Raw genomic sequence first — 16,779 nt, forward strand, 5'->3', positions numbered from 1 at the left:
GCCTGGCCCCATTGCTGCCCTGGCTCACCCCAATCTTACCTGGCTCTGCTGCTTCTGTGTCGCACTCCTCAGCCCTGCAGCAGCCTCCAGGCACTGTCTGCACCCAGCAGTTCAACCGACAGCCTGTGCCCAACCGACCCCGGCACCAGCCCAACGACCCTGGCACCAGCCCAACGGCACCAGCCCAACGGCAGGGCTGCCCTTCCCCCTGCACACCCCACACTGTCCCCCTCCCTCAGCAAGGGCTGTTCACCCACGCTGGCCAGACTCAGGCTGCAGTGCCAAAGGCTGCCCCATCCGAGGCACAGCACGGGCAGGGACTGCAGCAGGGAAAGCTCTGGCAGATCCCCCCATGGCACAAGCGTGTATGACTGGACAACCCCCCACAGCTCTGATGGCACCAGCACAGCTGGCACAGGCTTGGTGCTCTCAGCTTGCCCTCGGCCCCAGCTTGGCTTTGATCCCATCCACACCTGGCAGCAGGTGGGTGTGAACCCCCAGTCCCGCTGCAGGTCCGGGTACCTGGGGGTACCCCACACCCCCACTGTCCCCAGTGCTCTGAATGCCACTGCAGGGGGTAACCACACCTCTGCCCAGCCAAGCCCGGGGCCCTCAGGACGCAGGACCAAGGGTTGTCCCAGCCCGGAACAGCCACCCTGTGTTCTGCAGTGAGGTACCCCAGGCACTGTCCCAGTGGCCTCTTCCAGGGGCAGCTGGTGAAGGCACAAAGCTCCTAAACACCCCCAGCACATCGGACAGGGAGGAGCATGAGCCCAGTCCAAGGCTGGGCACAGAACAAGGGCTGACAGTGGCAGGGGACTCTTGCCCACCTCAAGCAGCACAGAGCACAGGCAGTCAAGAGAAGCGTGGTGCAAGTATTTATTTGTTGCTGATCTTCACCACTAGTTCACAAGGCCATGGCAAATTAAAAAAAAAAAAAAAAAGGTTAGAATAAAAAATCCTGCCCCCCCACCTCACTCCTGTGAGGCCTCTGCACTGAACCACCTACATACAAAATAATCTACAAGGAGAAAACTATACAGGAGTATTTACACCTCTGATAAATAGACTAATACTGATCCAGGCACCTCCAGACCGTGCATGGGATGGGGACAGGACAAGACACAGGCGATTGTGAGCCAGAGACCCCCACCAGCAGCCATCCCGAGGGCAGGTTCCAGCTGTGGGCATGTCCCACCACGGCACCCTGGCACAAGGGCCATGACACAGGGATGTGCTGGGGCAATGCCATCCAGAGCTGCCACACCCAAGCCACAACTCCCACAGCTGGGTGAGGGCACATCTCTGCCCTGTGTGGCACCATTGCTCATCAACAGTCCCTGCCCTTTGTCCCTCCTCTGTCTGTGGGGACCATTCCAGTGCAGGGGCTGGCTGTGAGGGTCCAAGGCAGCAGCGTGGGGACACCTAGGACAGACCCAGGCCCGCTACAACGAGGGCTGGGAGCTGTACCTCTGCAGGGGCCCCTGGGGCTGACACCCTGCACCTGTGGCACCCCAAACCCACCAGCTGCTCACCAACAGCTGCTCCCCCTCCTGACGGAACACCCCAAGAACGTCTGAACACGGATGCAGGGGGTCCCAGCCATGTGGCCACAGGCTTCCTGGGGGTCAGAGGCAGGGAAGGGGGCCGTGGTGCTGAGGCCAGGGCTCTCAGGGTGCTGTGTTCCAGCTTGAGCCTGTGAAGATGCTGTCCGGCGATGAGGCAGTGATGGGGGGCCAGAGTCACTGGGATGCCCGTGCCCCTTCCCTCCCCCCACAGTAAAGAAATGGCTAAGCTGAAGCTGGGCCCTGGGCCTCGAGGGCCAGCCTGCAGCGTGGCCCCTGCCCCACATGCCCCTGTGACAGGGGGACACTTGGGCTGCTACAGGGGCACGCTGGCCTCACAGGGCCAGTCTGGCTGCTAGTGCCTCTTGGTGGAGGAGACCTTCTTCTTCCTGGCAGCCAGCATCTCGTAGAAGGGGTCCCGGCTGATGGCAGCCCTGGCAGGGGAACAAGGGCTGGGTCAGGCCAAACTGCTGCAGTGATGGGTGCGACCTGCCTGGCCTGGCCTTGGGCAGGTTCCTTTAGACACCTGGGGAAGTTTTCTTCACCCATCCTTGCAGGATGCCCTGGGAAGCACTGTCCCCTTTGAGGACAGCAGGCAGGTCCCTGCTGTGGCCCCACGTGCTCCTCCAAGTACTCACTTGATGCACTTGATCCACTCCTCCTTCTCCTCAGGTGTGGGGGCAGAGATGCGGTACACAGTGTGGTTCCCCTCCACCACACGCCCATCCGCCTCTGTCTTGCAGGCCTTGATCACCTGGTCCTTGTTGTCAGGAATGTAGAGCTCAAAGCAGTTCTGGGAGGGAGAGACTGCTCAGAGGCAGGCCCCACTTCCAAAGGGGCCCCAGACTGGGAGGGAAAAAGCAGAGCCACACACCCCTGGCACAGCCACCCCAGCATGGCAGAGAGGGACAGACACACACTGACTGTCACTCCCTGGCCCTGCATGTGCCCCATGCAGCCCCAGGTCTGCACTCAGCCACTTTGATGGTGAAGGCAGTGACCGCTCTGGGGCCCCCTGCCTCTCCTGGGGACATCTCAGGGTGCTGCAACACCTCTCAGCTTTTCCTGCCCAAGCCAAAGCTGCCCCCAAACCCCAGAGGACATTGCCGCAGCACTCACGGGCTTCTTCGAGTCCTCCACCTCACGGATGCTCAGGTTCTCCAGGGGGATGATGCCACGGGGCTCCTTGTCCTGGTGCAGCCAAGCAGAGGTTTAGCCGTGGGGCGGACAGCCCCAGCCCAGCCCCTTCCCTGCCCCAGCTCAGCCCACCCTGCACAGAGCCCACTCACCGTTGTGTACTCGAAGTAGTAAAGGCAGTTGTCAGTCAGGATGAACCAGCGCCGCTTCCACGTCTTCACCCTGCCTCCTGGGAGCAGAGGGGACAGTCGGGCACGGCGCTGCGGAGCACGGCGGGGCACACAGGGGCTCCAGCAGCACGGGCCCGGCGCACACACACAGCCAAGCAGAGCCAGGCAGCGGCGGCAGCAGCAGCAGGCAGCGCGCCCCGCACCGAGCCAGAGCAGGAAGCGCACGATGAGGATGGAGGCGAGGGCGGGACTGCCGGGCTCGGAGTGCCCACCCACACACAGCCCAGCTGGAGGAAACTGCGGCCAGGCAGCTCCCTGGGAGGACACAGGCACTTTCTGTCCACACTGACCATGGTCCCACTTGTCCTGGACCCCGAGCGAGGCAGGACCCGAGGCCGTGGCCGAGCTCCGCAGCTGCCAGCACAGCGGGAGAAGCTGGTCCCTCCCGGGCCCAGCTCCCCTCCATCACAGCCACCGCAGCAGTGCTGAATGCAGGACGAGCACCCACCCCTGCAGGCTGGATCCGGCATGGAAACAAGGAGCCACAGTGTACGCTGGGGGTCCTCTCATCTCCTTCCCCTGCCAGGAAGGCCTCTGGCCCCTGCTCCCCTGTGCCAGCTGGCAGCCCACCCCTGTCCCTTCCCCAGAGCAGTTCTGAGGGACAGCACCAATGCTCCCCAACGCCTTGGGGTGCGGGCACTGGCGCCTCATGGGGACTGCTGTGAGCACTTAGCACTGCACAGGGCACCACACAGACAGGTCCTTCCTGCTCCCATCCAGCTGCAGCCATTTGGCATGCCCTAACCACCCGTGCACAGGCTGGGGGCCCTCCCACGGAGACCCCAAACCTGTCCCCATCCCTTGTGTCACCGGAGGCAAAGACCCATAGGCCAGGCTGAGCTGTCTGCAGACATGGTGAGCACAGCCGGGCGGGTGGCAAGGTGCCACTGTGGCCCCGTCCTCCCCCGGGGTGACAGATGAGGCTGCAGGCCTTGGGGAACATGCGGCACTGACAGCCAGCACCCCACATCCCTGCCTGGCGGTGGAGAGGGGCTGTCCTGCAGCAGGCGAGGTCCCCGGGCATGTGGGGTTAGCAGCAACAGCAGCAGCAATGAGACTCATCACCAGCAATTAAAAACGCAAAGGAAACGAAGCCCCAGCAGTGTGAGCAGAGCAGGGAAGAGGGGTACGTACCTCCTGGAGTTGGGGGCAAGGAAAGGAAGAGCCAAAATCATGGAAACATATAAATGAGGGAGAAAAGAAAATTAAAAAAAAAAAGGGAAAAAAAATAAAAAGAGGAACCCCAAAGCCCCCCCCCTTGCCCTGCAGGTCAGTGGGGCTGGGCTGCAGCAGGGAAGCTGTGAGGGGTTGGGCCAGCGGCAGGGCCATGGGGACCTGACTGCCCTGGCTCACTGTGGCTCTGTGGGATGGGGCTCCTTGGCTGCTGGGGACAGGGCCGGGCTCCCTCCACCCCATGGGCTGACCAGCAGTGTCCTTCCCTGCCCCTCAAGACAGCTGGGGTCCGTGGCCACTTTGCTGCCTCTTCACCACCCTACTGGTGGTGCCAACCCGAACCTGAGTGCACAGGGCCCCTCCAACCAGGCACGGGAGAGCCTGGGGCTGCCCTGTGTGCCCCCAGCCCAGGGCAGGGAGCAGGCAGCTCTTGCTCTCCCCTCCCAAGGGGTTGGCCATGTATGAGCATTCTGACCCCAGCCAGAACCCTGGGGAAATGCCCCCCTGGACCCCGATCCTGCCAACACCCATTCCCCCTCGCAAACCCGGGCAGAGGATTCCCCAGAGGTGCCAAGAAGAGAAGCCACAGGAGCCAGGGCGCGGAGGGCTCCGGCTGCGGAGCCGGGCGGTGCAGCAGGGATGCCATGCATGCTGCCTGCATGTGGAGCTGGGATGCGAGGTGATAATGCCGTGGGGAGGTGAGGCAGGGGCTTGTCTGTGGTATGGAGGGGGACGCACGCAGCCTGGGGCAGCTCGCCGCTTGTCCCCGGGGCCCTGCTCCGACACATCCTGCTGTGGCTCGGTGACCTGAAGGGCCTCGAGGTCTCTGTGCTGACTCCAGACCCTGGTACCAGCTCTGCACCCAGGGGCTTGCCCAGCCTAGAGGCCGAATCCCCCAGGACACCCACCCAGCCCTCTGCAGGGCCTCATCAGCTCTGAGTCTGCTCCTGCTGCCCAGCCGAGATGGAGGGCTGGATGTACAGATGCCTCTCCCATGAAGGCTGTGCCTGTCTCTGCAGCCTCCTCGTGCTCTGAAGAGCCAGGCCAGCAGGAGAAGTGTGGGAACCTCAGGGGCATTGCACCCTGGTGACAGCCTGCCCTCCCTTGCTGCTGGCACTCACCAAGCTTCAGGAGCCAGCCCTCCCGGTCGGGGTTGAAGAAGGTGTGGGTGAGGTCATTGCCATCATCCTCAGGGATTTTGAAAGGCTCATTCTTGATGCTCTCATACAGATTCTGGTACAATGACATGGAAATCAGCTCTGCTTTGCCCTGGAGCCCCATGGTGGGCCCTGCTCTGGGCCAGCTTTGCAGCCTGGCCCTGGGCCTCACCTGGAGCAGCTCCTCAGGCAGGTCCCCGCCGTCGTTGATGCCGCGGTTCATGGCGATGAACCGCTCTGCCGTGGGCTTGTCCTTCACGTTGGGATTGTGCAGGCTCGTGTTCAGCATGATGATGGCGAAGGACAGCACGTAGCAGGTGTCTGCAGGGGCAGAGGGGAAAGTCAGCTGCGGGGCAGGATGCCGGGGAGGCACTCTGGGACAGGCCCTCACCTGTGGACTGGAAGACACCGGGGTTGCACTGGCAGTACCGCTGGGCAAAAGCCTCCATCATCCGGTCAATCTTCTGTGCCTCCCCCGGCAGCCGGAAGCTCCACAGGAACTGCCTGTGGAGAACGAGTTGTGGTGCTGATTTGGGGGCTCCATGGGCCCCACCACCCTCACGGGCCACGCTCAGCTCCCGGCCCTTACTCACCGCAGGGCCTGCACAAGGTTGAGGTCGGTGAATTCATGCAGCTCCACAAAGGCATGCAGGACTTGGATGTTGAACTCATCCCTGCGGGAACAAAGCCAGAGCACGAGGGATGCATGATCAGCAATCCTGTGACTACTAAGTGGCTCCACTGTCCCTGCCCTTCTCCAGACTCTATTCATTCGTGGGGGAAAGCTGCAGCTACCCCCTGCTTGATCTCTGGTCTGGTCTCCACAAATCAGCCACTTGCAAGTGCCAGCCACGAACTGAATACCCCCAGCACCCCAGGTACCCCAGTCAGCTGTCCTGTGAGCTCAGAGCTGCAGTGTCCCATCTCTCAGGTGGCAGGAGCCCAGACCAGCCCCAGGAAACCCAAGCCCAGCACACCTCTCGCCCAAGTAGTCGCCGATGGCTGTCTTGTTGAGGCCCTCTCCCTTGTACAGGAACTGAGCAATGTCCTCACATGTGTTCTTCAGCAGGTCGTTCTCAATCAGGAACTGGATGCCCTGGAGGGGTGCAAGAGAGATACTTGAGGGTCTGTGGCTGCCCCTGCCAGCCTCTGCCCTGGCTGCTGGCTCTGCCCAGCCCCAGGAACCTGGACTGCAAGGTGGCAGAGCCGTGCACACCCCCAGAGACAGGTAACCAGCCCTGCTCCCCATCCCACAGTACCTTCTTGGGATCCATGTTGAACTTCTTCCTGCCCATGGCCACCTGCTTGTTCCTCTGCATGTTTTTCCTGCAAGGCATGAAGCAGCTCTGAGCACCTGGCAGGGCCCCACCGCCTCTGTGCAGCCCCTGGGGCAGTGCACGGTGGGGAGGGTCAGCCTGGACCGCGGGGACCCAGGCCCTCCATGCTGGACCCACGCAGGGCAAAGCCAACAACACACTGCTCTGTGTGTGCCCCACGCCTGCCAGGCCCCGGAACAGAGCAGAGCTGCTGCACCGCGTCCTTGGGGCCACCCTGAGCAGAGAGGGGGCAGGCACAGCACCTGTCAGGTCACCCACACACGGGGAGGCTTGGGCAAGCCGGCTGTGGCAGGGCTCTGGGGAGAGAGCGGGGCTGGCAGAAGGGGACAGTCCTCATGCCTCGGTGGGTAATTGGGAATGATGTGGGAGTCGGCTCCCACTGGCTGCCGGGACCCCCCTAATCCTGGCTGGCACTGACTGCACCAGCTCAGAATAACAAAGCCTGCCAGTGGCTGTGGCCAGACAGAGGGGCTGGGGCTTGGAAAAATAGACCTGGGAGCAGCAGATCAGCCTGGGATCCCCCTCCCAGGAGCTCAGAGCGCCTGGGAAAACTGCTCACACCAGCACTTGTGGGCCAGGGCTCAGCTGCCCTCGGCTCCCACGCAGCATGGGCAAGCCCATGGGGGGCTCCATGGTGCTGGGGACTCACCTCTCCTCCGTGGAGCCCAGGTTCTCGATCTCATTCGTCACTTCTGCTATCTCATCCTTCAGGCGCTGTGGGGAGAGGGGGCACTGAGACAAGGACGTGCCTCCCCTACAAACCCTCCAGCCCCCAGCCCTGGAGACAGCCCCACTCCCCCAAGAGGCCCCTCAGCCCCTCCTTCCTTCCCCCCCTTCTTCCCCCCAGCCCCAGGTGCTGCCCAGAGGCTGAACCAGCTCAGAGGGCACTGGCAGTAGGGCGGGCTGCCCCCCGCTGCTAATCCCTGCAGCACTGCCACGCTCCCAGCATGCAGGAAGGAAGAGATTCGGAGGTTAACAAAATTACCCCTAATCCCTTCAGATCATGCCCAGCATATGGCAGTAATTAGCCTCTGCTGCCTTAATCGGGGACACGACTGACAGTGTCCCAGATGAGCCTCGACCTCACAGGCACTTGCCAGGGCAGTGGCCTGGCCCAGAGACATGGTCCCTGCCTGTGCCAGGCAGGGCTGGCACAGAGTGGCACAGCCGGGAGCTCTGCAGGGTACAGGAAAAGGCATGGCTGCTTTGGCAGGGCAGGGCCGGCTGGCTGCCACCTGGGATCACATCCCAGCTGGGACCCTCTCCCTGTCCCCAGAGCCCCTCGGAGGAAGAGCTGTGGGGCAGCAGCGTGAGGGATCCTAGATGGGGCTCCAGGGACCCGCCAGTGAAACAGGCAGGGACACTGTCCCCTGCCACCCAGACTGCTGTCTCTGGGACAGGGGGATTGTGTGGGCTCCTTGGCATCACACCTGTATGTCAGCCAGCAGCTCCTGCTTTCGGCGGCGGATGTTCTCCAGCTCCTGGCACTCCTCTGGGGTCAGGTCACTGGGCACTGAGCGGAGACACAATCAAGTCAGCATGTGTGGTCCTGGGAATCATGGCCACCAGGCTCCTGGCCCAGCCTCTGCTCCCAGCCAGCAGCTGTGGGCCTGGGTGGAGGCAGGACGTGGAGGTGCTGGGTAGCAGCAAGAGCTGGGCTGGCGAGCAGTGTCCCCAGCCCCACACAAAGGCCAAGTGGCACCAATGGCATGAAAAGAATTTGAGAGCCAGGGCCTCTGCTCCTTCAGACTGCGGCAGCTGCCTCAGAGTGAGAACCAACACGGGCCCCTGGATCACCTCCAGCACTGCTTCCACCAGCCCTGGCCCTGCTGCCCCCCTGTCCCATTTCACTGTGCTTTACCCCAGCCGGGCTGGTGTAGGTGCCCATTCCGCTCCCCATGTCGGGGCTGCTCTGCTGTGCCCTGCAGCACAGGCTCCACACCGACCTGCAGCCCTGCCTCTCAGACATACCAGGTCAGCCCCAAACATAAACCAGCTCCTGGCCATGCTTGCAGCTCCCTCTACAGTGGATTCATTATTCTGTGGCAGTCTGGAGCTGGTGCACCCTCCAGACAGACCTCACCTGCAAACCATGACATCTACACCTTCCTGTCACCTTGGGGAGCCAGATATCCCCTCTCCAACACCACCTCTGAGGCTCATGCCCAGGGCCACCACATGGTCCCCTTGATCCAGGAACATTCCTAGTGCTCCTCGGCACGTGACCTCCTTGCCTCAAGGTATCCCATTCCTGTTCCCTCCCGTCCCCAAGGTCACTTGCTCCTTTGGGAGTGCTCCCAGCCCTCCTACTGTGCTCACGTCTCCCACCTCTGCCAGCAGGTTCTGTGTGTTGTACCAAGGTCACCTGCAAGGACACCAAAACACCATCCCTCTAGAGCACTGTCCCCAAGGGTGGTGGCAGCAGAATCTGCCGGGTCAGCTCTTGTGTCACCCCCACCTCCTGGCCTGGGGTGCTGGGAACAGGCGTCTGTAGGGCTGTCACCATCCTCCCCTGCCCCGAGCGTTACCCCCTGAGCCGCTGAGGTCCCGTGTGCCACCAGCCCAGACTCACCACCCAGACTCCAGAGACACCGTGTGCCTTTGGACCAGCACTGTCCTCAGCTGTGCATCGATTCTCCCCGCACTGCTGCTGCCTCAGTGGGAGCTCCCTGGGTGACGGCGACCCTGCACCCCGAATCTCTGAGCCCAGCACTTCCCCGGCTCTGCTCGGGGGTCTGATGAGCTTCCTCCTTCACAATCCCCTGTTGCCAAGGCGGAGGCGCCTCGGCTTGCGACACCGTCCCTCAGACACAACGCCAACACTTCCCAGTACTTTCAGTCTCCCACGTCAGGAAGCCTGAGCCAGACAAGTCGGCTCATGGCACCAGGTTAAAAGTTACTCACAGTACCAGATGCATTCCAGCACCTTCCGCATGCCCCAGCCATTCCCACCAGCACCAGCCCCCCACTGCCAGGCCCCCAGGACTGCAGGCCCAGGTTCACAGTGGGAGGGATGAACTGCATCACACCCGCTCATCAGAAACCCCCAAATCCCTGCGCTGCTCCAAGTACTGCAGGACCCTCCTGCCTAGCTGCAGGACCCTTTTGTCCAACCGCCAGGCCCCGGCCTGGCCCCAGGGAAAGCCAAATTCATGCCAGGGCTGGAGCTGGCCTCAGGCAAGCCCTCAGCTCTGCCTCTTCCTGCCCACCTGGGAGAGGGCAGGGGCTCCAGCCGGGGTCCTGGGATAGGCGTGGTGCAGGATGAGACTGCAGGGCAGCAGGGACGGCAGGGCTGCTCCAGAGCCCCGGAAGGTCCCTCCCCGGTGGAGGCTGAGCACTCGTGACAAGCAGCCCAGCCATGTCAGCAGCAGCCAGAGGAAGAGAAACCCCAGACGTAGGAGCTTTTCTAGGGAAGGAAGGCGGCATTAACCCTTCCCTGGCTCTGCACAGCAGCTACCCTGGAGAGCCCCAGTGAGCCTGGCTGCAGGCAGAGCAGTGCCAGGGGATGGAAAGCTGGAACAGACGCTTCCCCCGGCTTCAGCCTGGCACAGAAGTCGCACAGGGACCCACACCGCAGGATCCCAGCGTGGTTAGGGCTCCCCACCAGCACAGGAAGCTGGGGGTTCCCACAGCAGGAACCCGCCCTAGGGCAGCAGGGACCACCGGCAGGATTTCTCCCTCTGTGTCGGGCTCTGGGCTCTCCGGGGCCCGCGGCACCCCCGCGCAGCGATCGCAGTTCGATCGCAGGTCGATCGCAGGTCAATTGCAGTACGATCGCAGGTCGATCGCAGTTCGATCGCAGGTCGATCGCAGGTCGATCGCAGGTCGATCGCAGTACGTGCCCCCTCCGCACCTCGCCCGAAGCAAAGCCCTGGCACAGGGCCCTGCCTGCCTCGCCCCGAGTTCCCCCGCTGCCCGTGGGCAGCAGGGCCGGCGGCAGGGCAGCGGCGCAGACACCGAGCCACCCTCACCCGGCCCCCGTGCCCCGGCTCACCGTTGCCCTCTGCCCTGAGCACCATCGTGCCAAAGCCTTCCCCCGGCCCCGCTGGCCGTGCCGGGCTGCCAGGGGCTCTGGGTGCGCACACCTGCGGCCGCGGTGCTTCCGCGGTGACTCAGGGGCCCCGTACCAATGAGCTCTGGGCCTTCTGGGCGTCACCCCGGCCTCGCCGAGAGCCAGCACCAGCAACACCCTGTTCCTGCTGCCGTGAGCCACAGCCGGAGCACCTTAACTCCTGTGCTGCCGGCTGGGAAGGGCCGCCAGGGCCCTGCTCTGCTCCTTGGCTCAGGGCCGGTGGACGCCGTGTGCTGGGGTCGCAGCCAGGCAGGCCCGGCCCTTCCTTCCTCGGGGCCTGCCAGGACACTCGCCCCGGCACATCTCGAGCTCGCGGCGCAGCGCCGGGGTCCCCTCCCTTCCCCTCCACCAGCTGGGCCCCCACACACCAGCAGAGCCCCAGCCCTGCAGCTCCCCTGTCTCAGCCAGACCTCTCCACTGCAGGTCCAGGCCCTGTGCTGGCTGTAGGCACCACTGGCACCCACTCCGCTCCACAGGCTCCATGGCATCTCCCACAGCTGGCTGGGACAAGAATGGAATCAGGAGAAGGTCTAGGAGTCATGCCAGTCCCCACGGGATGTTGTTCCCCACTGTCTTGCCCCCTTGCTATGGGATGTCTGTAGGGACCCCACTGCCCTGTGCAGGACCCCTGTGTGGTGAGTCCAGGTGCTGTGGGACCGTGGCTGCAGTGGCAGCGACCCCAGCACATCCCTGTCCCCGTCAGTTGCCTGGAGAGGCCGCATCAGCTTCAGCTGCCTTGACTCAGCTAAATCCTGCTCAGCAGCACGAGATGGAGACACGGCACACAAAATGCCAGCTATGGACTACAGGGAGGGTGGGCTTCAGAAGGCTCGGGGTGTCCTTTGGCCCCCTGAGCTGCAGCAGCAGCCAGCCCCGCTGCTGGCCCACGCTATACCACAGCAAAGGGGCAACAGCCCTGGGGCAGGCAGCCCGCGGGGGTGAGCACAGGGTCTCTGCTCTGCTGGTGCTGCTGCGAGTGCTGCGACCACTGTGCCCTTGGTGGGGTCCCGTGGGGCCCCCAGAAACATCCTGCCTGTCTCCTCATACCACATCCTGTTTTCACGGTGGCCATGTGCACACCCTGGGTTGCGTCAGCCCCATCCTTCCCCACTGACAGCTGAGGTGCATCAGAAGGGTTTGGGGACAGGCAGCTCCAGGACATGCACTCCTAGGCTGCTGGACCCTGTGCTCAGGACACTCTCCTGCTTTTGTGCAGCCCTGCCCATCACCCCATTAAACTGGCTTCCCTGACCCAGAGCCCATCAAGGAACCCCCACAGCCAATATCTTGCTCCCAGTGGCTCAAGGCTCCAATGGGAGCCATGCACGGACCCCCAGCCTCCAGCACGGCTGAGTGGGCAGCAGCTCAGCCATGTCTACAGACACAGTGCATGTGCAAGGAATGCAGCCAGGCAGGCACCTCACCTGCTCCCAGAACTGCTTATGGTGCCAGGCCTTGAGAGGAGCAGAGCCCACTGGTGCTCAGCCACAGCACTGGCCGAGAAGGTCCCGCAACCCCATCCCACTGCGCAGCCCCCAGTCCCACAGCTGGGCAGGAACCAGCAGACAGCAGCAGGTCACAGAGGCGGCTGACCTTCAGCTCACCCACAGCATGGCAGGAGCTGGGCTTTCCCACACAGAATTCCCTTTGGAGAGTGCCACCCTCCCCTCTGTAGGCACAGCCACTTCTTGTGATGAGGGCGACCGAGCGCTCACACATCCTAAGGGACAGGGGAGGGTATGAGGGGCTGGGGCACCACACACCATGGCCATGCCTGTGACCCCCCAGCCACCACCGCTGGCTCCCAAACACCCCCACCCCAGCACGGCACCAGCTCCAGCGCAGGGCAATGCCAGGCGAGGGGGCCAGTGCCTGTCCCTCCTGCAGGGGCTCGGTGCTTGCAGAGGCCCGAGCTTGGGAAGGCAGGCAGAGGAAGGAGGCAGTGAGATGGCGAGGACACTCTGTGCTGCTTTCAGCAGGAGCCATATGGAGCCAGGGCCATATGGAGCCGGAGCCATGGGCACCGCTGTGTCTGCTGGGGGATGGGAACCCCGCGGCACACAGGGGAGGGGGGCACGCAGTGCCTACCTGCCTTGGCAGCCACCGAGGGACAGAGGAATGCCTGGAAACTGGAGGCGCAGAGCTCGCTGACTGTCCCCATGCTGCGGGGGTCCCACGCAGGATGCCACCAGCTCCAGGAGGGCAAGGCAGGGACAGGCAGAGGCAGGCAGAAGCAGAGAGAGGCCAGACAGGTCCGTGTGGCTGAGCAGTGGGCCCTCCGGTACTAGGCAGGTGCCCAGTACCTCGGGCAGTTCCCCAGTACTGTGGGGCAGGGTGCAAGCAGGGGAGCCGGAGTACTCCCAGTTCTGGCTGGAGCTGGCTCTGGTAGGGGAGCTCCAGCCGCAGGAGCCCACGCGCCAGCCCCAGCCAATCCCCGCCGCACCGGCACACCAGCCCGTGCCACCGCCGGAGCCCCAGCGGGCGGCTCAAAGCCACTTAGAGGACGAGGAGTTTCAGAACTTCCCAGCAGCCCCCCTGCCCAGGCTGCCTGCCCCGGCAGCCCCCTTGCCCCTGCGGGGGGCCGGCAGCGGGGTATTTTTAGAGTGGTTTTATCCCTCCGTATTAGAGCATTAAGCATCAGGAGCCGGCGGTCGCATAGCAACGAGCGCCGCATGAAGGAAGGTGCACCCGGAGACGCGCGGCGGTGCGAGTGTGGGGGTGCCCACGGCCCCCGCTCCTGGGCACAGGGCCCCAGTCCCAGCCCTGACCCAGCCTGACACGCTCAGCCAGCACCAGCAGACACCAATCCCAGCCAGGCCCCAGAGGTATTGCCCCTCTGCTGCGGCCCTGGTGTGTGCGGGGCTCCTGCAGCAGGAACCAGGGGATCCCAGGCTGGGGGACAGCTGTGCAGCTGGGAAATGCACAACCCTCCCAACCCTCCAACCCCACAGGCATTGAGCAAACCCAAACCGGACTGACAGCTCCCTTCCTCAAAGCAGGAGCGATCCTGAGCACAGGGCACGGCCATGAGTAACAAACCCCAGGGCCTGTCAGGGCAGGAGCAGTTCGACAGCTCTGCTCACCCGCCCCTGCATCCCCTGGGAGTGCTGAGCCAGGAGTAACCTGAGTGGGGCAGGCAGGAACCCAGCTGGGGCGGGCAGTGGGGAAGGGCACCCTGGCAGGCAGGAGCAGTCCCTGATCCCAGTGTGACTGCAGAGAGGAGGAGAGACAGTGGAGAAGTGCAGCTGACAGGGCTGAGAGGGCAGCCAGGCACTCACTGCTGATGTGACTGACCTTCTGCTTTCAACACCACTTCCCTTTTCCCAGGGGACAGAGCAGTGGTTGCCACATCATCAGGAGGTGAAAGGGCAAGTGAAGGGAGCCAGGGGCACAGGGGAGGCTGAGCTGGGCACGTGCTGTACCAGCGCCTGCCTGGGCCTGGACTGGCATCTGGAGAAACCCCTGTGTGGCACAGGCACGTGGGTGCTGTGACTGGCATGAGGCAGAGCCAGGTAGCATCTCCCACACAGAATGACCTGGATGCCTGGTTTGGTCCTTACCCCCTGTCCAAGAGAGGTGGGGTGCTTACAAACCACAGCTAGAGCCCTGACATGAATGCAGGGCTCATTGTTCTCTGCTCCAAACACCTCAGGAGAGGAACTGGACAACTGTCTCTGCCTGAGCACCCGGCTCTGCTCTCCAAGCCTGGTGCTACCCCTGCACTGTCTCTCTGCCTTTGACCTGGGAGTCCATCCCTGAGCTCTGTGGAAGAGTTGCTCTCCAAGTCAGCAACTTGCCCAGGCTGATACACACTGTGCAAGGGAAGGGGCTGGGGTATCAGCAGCAGCTCCCCCAGCAGTGTTCCCTGGTGCCCAGGGACATGCTGTGGTCCCAGGATGCTTCCAAAACAGCTAAACCTGTGCCAAAGGGCTGCCAGCACCCACTGGCAAAAAAAAGGACTTTGCAGGCTGGTGGCGAGAAGGGCAGTGACTACCTGGATGAGCAAGCCCTCAGCCATCCTGCTGCAGACCTGGCAGCCCACCCTCCTTGGGGATCCCCCACACCTTGCACAGCCCACCCTGCTACCGCATACCCATCCTGTCCCAGACAGCAAGGGCTCCAGGCCCAAGCAGCTTTGCTGGAGGCTGCATCAACCCCGCTTAGAGAAATCCCTTAATCCCAGGCCGGAGTGAGCGGTAATCCCTTGGGTGCAGCGGGATTACCAGCACTGCCCAATCCCCCTCTCCCTGGGGCCAGGTCTGAGCCGTGATGAGGCCCAGCTTAGGACACGGTGCCAGGACAGGACTGTGCTCCCCACATCCTCTCACCAGTGCTACAGCTCGGCAAGGCAGGAGCAGCCAGGACAGTTCCTTGCCAGGATACCTCTGCCCCACGGTCTGGAGGCGTTTGACCCACACCACTGCTCTCGGTCAGTGCCGGTCTGGGATGGGCTCAGTCTTGATGCTGTCCCCACGGGGAGATGCTGGGAAGGGGGTGGGAGTGCAGCCCCACGCCCTGGCAGGAGCAGGGGGAGCACACATCTGTGCCGCCAGCTGCTCGCCCTGGGATTTGCTCTCTGCTGAGGCAGACGGCTGAAGAGAGGCCGTGAGCCGTGGGGCAGACACTGGCGTCAGCACTATCCCACCAGAAAGAGACTCCCCGTCGGCTCCCACCCCGCTACAGCCCCGGCAGAATGTCCTTGGCTAAACCAACTCAGCTTAAGGGCTTCAGGGCAGCTGTGGGTTGTGCTGCCCCAGCACAGGAGCAGTGGCGGGTTGGAGGCGGCCGTGCGCTCCCTGTGGCGGGATGAGCGGGACATCTCTAACGCTGAGAGATGACCCGGGATGTCTTCCAGGTGATTCCGGGAAGCAATGAGACGCTGCTCGCAGAACGCTCCCCACAGCGCTCTCCTGCTAATGGGCTGTATCTGACAACACCCGAGCCAGGCTGCAGCCGCTGGCACCTTCCTTATCTTACACAGCGGAGTCCTCGCAGCCAAGCACAGTCACTTCTGGGGTGGAACAGCAGCTCCTAATCGCCTGCGTCGCACAGCTGGGCAGGAAACCGGCCGTGAACCAGCACTGCCGGCAGTGGCACTTCGCTGGCACCAGCTGCTCCCAGAACGGTCACCAGCACGGCTCCGGCTCTGGGGCCATGGCCTCACATCTCACCCAGATTCCAGTCTCCCCTCAGCAACGTCCCTGCTCAAGGCAAAACCACCTGCTGACACACGGAAACCCGCCTGGGAGAGACCAGGCACAGGCAGGGTCTCCCGGCCCGGTCCCGGTCCTCAGCACCGGGAGGGAACGCTCTGCGGGCACGGAGGGCAAAAGGCAGCGGAAGGAAAATGCACGGGCATGAGAGAGGAGACCTTGCAAGCCCCGATCCACCGTGGCCCGCCCTGGGAGCGGGTCCAGGGCACTCGCCGGGAGCTCCCGAACCGGGGAGGTTGTGACATTCAGCAGGCACCGTCGAGGCGAACCTGCCCTGAGCTCTGCGGAGCCGAGACTCGGCAGTGCCGTGGCAGCACCTGAGCAAAGTGCGAGCGGCCGTGGGAAGGCGTGCGGCGGCCCGCGGAGCTCGCAGTGCGGCACCGGCGGCCCGCGGGCCCAGGCGGGCCGGCCCCGCAGCCCCCCCGCGCTGCCGGCGGCCACCAGGTGCCGGTTCCTGCCGGCGCTTCCTCCGCCGCCGCTCGCACGGTGCCGCCAAGGCCGCGGCCGCTCTGTCGCTTGCGGGCGTAGGTCCCGCCGCCGCCAAATCCCCGCCCGTCCCGGAGCTACCGCCCCCGGTCCTGCACCTGGGAGCGGCCCGGCCCAAACGCGCCCCGCCCGGGAGAGTCGCCGCCGCCCGCCGGGGAGCGGGGACTACCCCAGCGCCTCGTCCCGGGCCAGGTGGGTGCCCCAGAGCCCCCCGCCCACCCCCGGCCCGCACTGACCGCAGCCGCCGCCCTCCTCCTCCTCCATCCCGGCGCCGCCGCTCCGGCCCCGCCCGCGTGACGAGCGCGCCGCAGCCGCCACGGCCGGCACCACGTGACCGCGAGGGGCGGGGCCACGCAGGCCCCGCGCCCACCCCGCCCCTCCGCTGCCCCCTGCCCGTCCCTCCGGTGCC

At 64.1% G+C, this 16,779-nt stretch overlaps 1 protein-coding gene across 5 annotated transcripts; it reads right to left on the minus strand.

Annotated features, from left to right (window-relative positions):
- Positions 1-865: 865 nt before the first annotated feature.
- Positions 866-16,702, minus strand: CYTH1 (cytohesin 1). Of its 5 annotated transcripts, none has more exons than XM_063408896.1 (13): positions 16,607-16,702; positions 8,030-8,112; positions 7,249-7,313; positions 6,522-6,588; positions 6,240-6,358; positions 5,856-5,936; positions 5,654-5,766; positions 5,435-5,583; positions 5,226-5,338; positions 2,855-2,933; positions 2,685-2,756; positions 2,204-2,358; positions 866-1,999 (listed from the first exon to the last, which is right to left on the minus strand). In XM_063408896.1, exons 1-13 carry the CDS (start codon positions 16,632-16,634, stop codon positions 1,921-1,923), a joined length of 1,203 nt encoding a protein of 400 aa, XP_063264966.1. In that variant the 5' UTR covers positions 16,635-16,702; the 3' UTR covers positions 866-1,920. The 5 variants fall into 5 exon arrangements, with proteins under 5 accessions (XP_063264966.1, XP_063264965.1, XP_063264968.1 ...); XM_063408895.1 differs by lacking the exon at positions 16,607-16,702 and adding an exon at positions 12,760-16,550 and having other exon boundaries at positions 2,855-2,931; positions 5,227-5,338; XM_063408898.1 differs by lacking the exon at positions 16,607-16,702 and adding an exon at positions 10,594-12,457 and having other exon boundaries at positions 2,855-2,931; positions 5,227-5,338.
- Positions 16,703-16,779: the final 77 nt, after the last annotated feature.

The sequence above is a fragment of the Prinia subflava genome, chromosome 12 (assembly GCF_021018805.1).
Source record: "Prinia subflava isolate CZ2003 ecotype Zambia chromosome 12, Cam_Psub_1.2, whole genome shotgun sequence".
Taxonomy (NCBI): Eukaryota; Metazoa; Chordata; class Aves; order Passeriformes; family Cisticolidae; genus Prinia; species Prinia subflava.

Bases quoted from the DNA above. Each gene is read 5' to 3' on its own strand.
- CYTH1 (XM_063408894.1), bottom strand. From the start codon at position 10,025: ATGCCGCCTTCCTTCCCTAGAAAAGCTCCTACGTCTGGGGTTTCTCTT. The intron at 2,932-5,226 runs GTGAGTGCCAGC...CTCTGCTCCCAG, and splicing joins GGGCTGGCTCCTGAAGCTTG to GAGGCAGGGTGAAGACGTGG. The intron at 2,359-2,684 runs GTGAGTGCTGCG...TCTCCCTCCCAG, and splicing joins TGGAGGACTCGAAGAAGCCC to AACTGCTTTGAGCTCTACAT.